The 5,057-nt window shown below is 39.5% G+C and overlaps 1 protein-coding gene across 1 annotated transcript; it reads left to right on the top strand.

Moving 5' to 3' along the window:
* Positions 1 to 1,920: 1,920 nt before the first annotated feature.
* Positions 1,921 to 3,569, top strand: HES3 (hes family bHLH transcription factor 3). Its single transcript, XM_029578057.1, has 4 exons — positions 1,921 to 1,974; positions 2,079 to 2,174; positions 2,319 to 2,400; positions 3,133 to 3,569. Exons 1-4 carry the CDS (start codon positions 1,921 to 1,923, stop codon positions 3,567 to 3,569), a joined length of 669 nt encoding a protein of 222 aa, XP_029433917.1.
* Positions 3,570 to 5,057: the final 1,488 nt, after the last annotated feature.

The raw sequence follows: 5,057 nt of genomic DNA, 5'->3' as shown, positions 1-5,057 counted from the left end.
AGAACACCACCCCTAAAGCAACTTTAACTCTGGCTGACCAGGGGAAGGGAACCCCAGTGGGAAATGGAACCCAGATCCTCCCCTGGCAAATGCACTGCACTTGCCACTTGTCTAGCCTAGACATCTTCGTTTTTTTATTTTATTTTTTTTTAGAAATAAGATTTTGTTTCCTTTTTTTTTTACATGTTGACCATGGGCTAAGTAGCTCTTTATGTGCTACAGGGATGCTTAGATATCTGCAAGATACAGGCTGAGGCTAACAAAACGTGTAATGACTAATACTTTGAATAGCATTTAAAGAAAAAAAAAAAAAAAGGTCTGGTCACATAGGACCCAACTCTTCCATAGGCTTAAAACTGGGGCGAGAACTTTTGAGTTTACATTCGCGGAACGTTGGCAAGAGAAAAAGTCCAAACGTGACTTTTCTTCAGCTTTCGGTGCATTTCCCCCGTCTTGTGGTAGAGACGCGATTGTTACAAAACTCTTTTAAATGACTGCGTTTGGGGAATTTTGAAGCGAGGAGAATCTGAGGAACGCCTTCACTTCTTTTCCCTTTTTTACTGATTTTCCACTCAGCTGCTGAAAGAAAACTTTCCGGGAAGGGCGAACGCAGCAATTTTTTTTTCCACAGAAGCTGAAGTACTTTACTTGCATAACTTGCCTTTTATTTTGACTTTTTGTTTTCCTTTGAAAAAGATACATCTTCAAATTTGAACCTTAAGATGATGTAAATTCATAAACCTGCTGTTTTTCTTTCTTGAACGAAATACTAGAATTCATTATTTTCTTCCACCACGGTCAACTTTAAAACCGAAGTAAAGTGCCGTTAGGTAAAGTGAATATATATATTTTTAAGTCACATTTTTTTTAAAGTAATTCACGTTTGAAGGACACACCTGCACAGCAGTTTGATGCTGCTTTATTTGCCATAACATATGCTGTCTTGTGTCTCTTTCAGAAAGCGGAAAATTGAGCATCCCGTGACTTTAGATTGGTAGAAGCAGAAAATTGCTTTATTGTTAGAACATGGATCAGTAATGTAGACTGATCTGGGATTGCCTTTAGCCTGAAGCGTGAAACTCGGGAAGAATGGGCTGAATCACCACACTTATTGGAGTTTGTCTTCGTCTCCCCGGCCCCAGGAGCTGTAACAGAGCAGGTTCTTAAGGGGTGAGCCAAACGACTTATCTCACCTGGCTGGTGGATTACTATACACCTTTGCTAAAAAAAATAAAATATATATATATATATATAAAAGTTGCAAGCCAGACAACTGCTTCCTAATACATAGACAGAAAAGGGATAGTGCTGGAACTCATTTAGTCGGTATATAAAACATGTATTGAATCCATAGTAGAAAAAGGTCAACAAACATGCTGTGGGTGACATCTTTTTATAAGACTAACGCCTAGCTTTAGAAAGTCATCCGCCCAATTCGTGGCGTAAGAATACCTGGGCAGACTTGTTTATCAAGCTGTCTTCATGAGGTAACTCCACAGTTCAAACATAACTCATCAGTTATCACTCTGCAAAATAATATTATTATTTATGCATAAATGTATAACCCGCCTAGCTGAGATACTAGGCGATTAGAAATAGTACATACACAGCACTGGTTCTGGATAATGTGATAGTTGTGCCCATGGGCAATATAATCCACCATTTAAGTTGGTAGACCTTTATTATTCCTTAGCCCTCAAAAAAATGTGCTTCCTTGACTTTAATATACCACTCAGCCAAGCTGGACTGACAACTGTTGCTTCTTCCTTTTTTAAGAGACCAGGGTCAAAGGGCGTAGGCTGTATTCATATGTAAAACAAGCCCATCGTATAAATCCAGCATTCCTTCACTGCACACTGATTACACCCAATGCTAAACCTCATCGGAGACTTCAAGTGACCAGTCCTTAGGCACGGGATGATGATTACCAACTCTGAAACTCAGGAAAAGTCACAGAGTTGCAGTTTTAGAAAGGTCTGTTATTCAGCCAGAATGATCATTTTTATAAATTATAGTCATAATATTGTTTTCAGTCTATAAAGCAGTCAATAAAAAATAATAACATTTATATTTTCCAGATTTCAAAACCGTTGATGGAAAAGAAGAGAAGAGCAAGAATTAATGTTTCTTTAGATCAATTGAAAACTCTACTTGAAAAACACTACTCTCAAAATGTAAGTTTTAGGTACAAGTTTTAGTATCAATGCATAGTGAATTGTGGTAAATGAAAGCATGGAATTTATAAATCCGGTGTAACAATTCGATTTCTTCAAGCTACCCTTTACTTTGTATTAACTGATTGTAAGATTTTTTTTCAGATCAGAAAACGCAAGCTGGAAAAAGCAGACATTTTGGAATTGACTGTAAAGTACATGAAAACTCTTCAGAGCTCAGTTCAAGGTAAAACCTATATACTACTGAAGGATACTGAGAAAAACTGACAGCAGTCCTGCATAATCGGAAAAAGTGTCTTTCCTGGTCTTTTCCGCCTTCTCTCTATTCATTCTGTCTCCCTTTTCCAGTCTGTAAAGTCTCTCCCTCCCGCCTATATACTGTGTGTATGTGTGTCTCTCTCTCTCTCTCTCTCTCTCACACACACACACACACACACACACACACACACACATACAGAGAGCGAGAGAGAGAAAAGTCAAGGAAGGTAGAGCATGCTAAATGTGTAATAGTTAAGCTGCTAGCCCTTCTGGTTAGTGTTTGTGATCAAGTATAACTTTCGTATGCCATTACAATAATAATAGAAGAGAGTATTATCGCTTTCATTCAAACGGGAAAGTTAGACGCTTCTAAGATTCAGAAGCTCGCTCTGATAGAGAGTTTAAGCAGCTTATTTTGGCGTTTTGACTGCCTCAAAGTAAAGAGAGGGAGAACAATGTTGCACGTATCGCAAATAGTTGGATAAACACGGGAAGAAAGGAATTGACCGAAGTCACATAAAAAGAGTCGGATCTCGGAGCAGATCCTGGAGCCCGAGTTCTCCTGACTCGCGGTTTTGGGGGGGGGGGGGGGGGGGGGGTTAAACTCCTAAGCAGCTCCGGGCCTGACGTTTATCCGGCCACCTTGCTGCTTATTTACAGCGCTCTCTCTCTCTTTGCGCGATCTGTGTGCGCGCCACAGGTATTCCGGTGCTGAAGACTGCCGAATACCAGACGGGTTTCAGGAGCTGCTTGAACGGCGTGAGCCAGTTTCTCCTGCGCTCGGAGGAGGCCGCGGAGAGCCTGCACGACCACCTGCTCCGGGAGCTGGCGCGCTGCGCGCAGGCCACGGGCGGCTGCCGGGTCAGCACCGCGGACGGCGGCCTGGCCTCGCCCGCCCGCCCCCGGCACCGCCTTCCGGGCTGCCCGGGACTCTCGCTCGCAGACGACGGTAGCGCGGCTTCTCGTGATGATAATAATCAGGCCCCGAAGGCCAGAGAGGTCCTCGGCCTGACCCCCCGCGAGGTCACCCCTGCTCAGACCAAGAGAAACCTCACCTCAACCCCCCAGGCGGCACTCAATGTCCACCCCAACCGCAGCGTAGAAAGCAGGACTGAGAGTCTGTGGCGTCCTTGGTAACCGATATTTTGTGTAGTCACCTTACAGGAGTATGTAAAGATAGTTTGTTCTTTATAAGAATGTATATGGCAATTGTCATTTAATTGACTATGACACAATGTATCTATCCAGACAGAGATACATATGGTAACTAATAAAATGATGTATCTGTTCGTTGCTTCCTCTGTTAGCTGTAGAGGTACAATGTGAAATCTTGCTTTTCCTAGGATATATAATGTATATTTCTCTATCGGTATCAAGAGATATATGGTTTTATGTAAATACAACTCTCTCAAAACTTCCATTTTCATGTGATAGAATTCAGAGGAAATTTGAGCAACGTTTCTGTACAGAAAAATGAGTGTATTGCTCTCGTTGTGCTATCAAAAGTTAAGCCTGGGGTATGGGATATACAATAAGCAGCTAAATTGTATCTAGAAATTTTTCTTATAATAATAATTAACCACATAGTTTATATAATTTTACACTGATTTCAATAAAAATAATTGCTTTGTTATGACTTTGGCTTCTTTATTTTTGCACTTTTCTGTTGTTTTTGCTACCTGATTATTGTTTTGTATTGTTTTGTTACTTATTGTATATGTTGACACTACTATCTACCCAGAACAAGATGTATTGGATGTTGCAGGCTATAAACAAACAAACAAATAAATAAAATACATGAAAACTCAACTAATAGCAGAAAATATGGGCAAAATATATTATTTTCCCGAGAGACACAATGGGGATGGGGAAGGAGTGAACCCTTTAGCATAACTCATTCAAGATTAAGGCAAATTAAGGAAAGAATAAGCACCTATTAGAAAGGATAAGATTTATGGCGTGCATATTTATATTTTTTATTTGATTTTTTTTGTAATGTATTAGCATTATTTGCTTAGAAAAAAGTAATATGGTTGGTTATTCACTTTTATTTCCCCTTATTTATAGAAAGAAAATTAGAAGTACATTGCATGTCTTTAAAAAAACAACATTGACTGACAATACAGTTTTACAGTCAGAAGTGCATTTTTACATCTGATGTTCTAACAGTTGGTAAAGATGTTGCGTTTTACGTTTGTAAATCTTAAGGCGACCGTCAAGCACACATTCATGCCACTGCATATCAATTTGTTCAAGGTTTCCCCAAAAATGGGAAAAAAAAGAGAAATGTGTTAACACACCAGCTAGAAAAGGTTATATATTTATATATTAAGGAATTACTTTACACTTTCAAAGACTACTTATAGCCTGTTTGGTGAATTGTATGGAAAATCCCTACTTTTGCCTTAAGGAAAGAAAAATTCAGGTATGAAGAGCCAATCCCAACCAAAATAGCTTTAATACATGGATTTTGGTCTCTGTTTCCAGTCGTGCTGATCCGTTGCATCTAACATACCCTTATTTCTTTCTCTCTTTACTCTTCAAGTCGCAGGAGATACCCAGACAATAAGAAATATGGTAACCAATAGAACTTGCATTAACAATATATAATACACATTCAACATG

The sequence above is a fragment of the Rhinatrema bivittatum genome, chromosome 15, assembly GCF_901001135.1.
Source record: "Rhinatrema bivittatum chromosome 15, aRhiBiv1.1, whole genome shotgun sequence".
Taxonomy (NCBI): domain Eukaryota; kingdom Metazoa; phylum Chordata; class Amphibia; order Gymnophiona; family Rhinatrematidae; genus Rhinatrema; species Rhinatrema bivittatum.
This window is presented reverse-complemented; position numbering and strand designations above follow the sequence as displayed.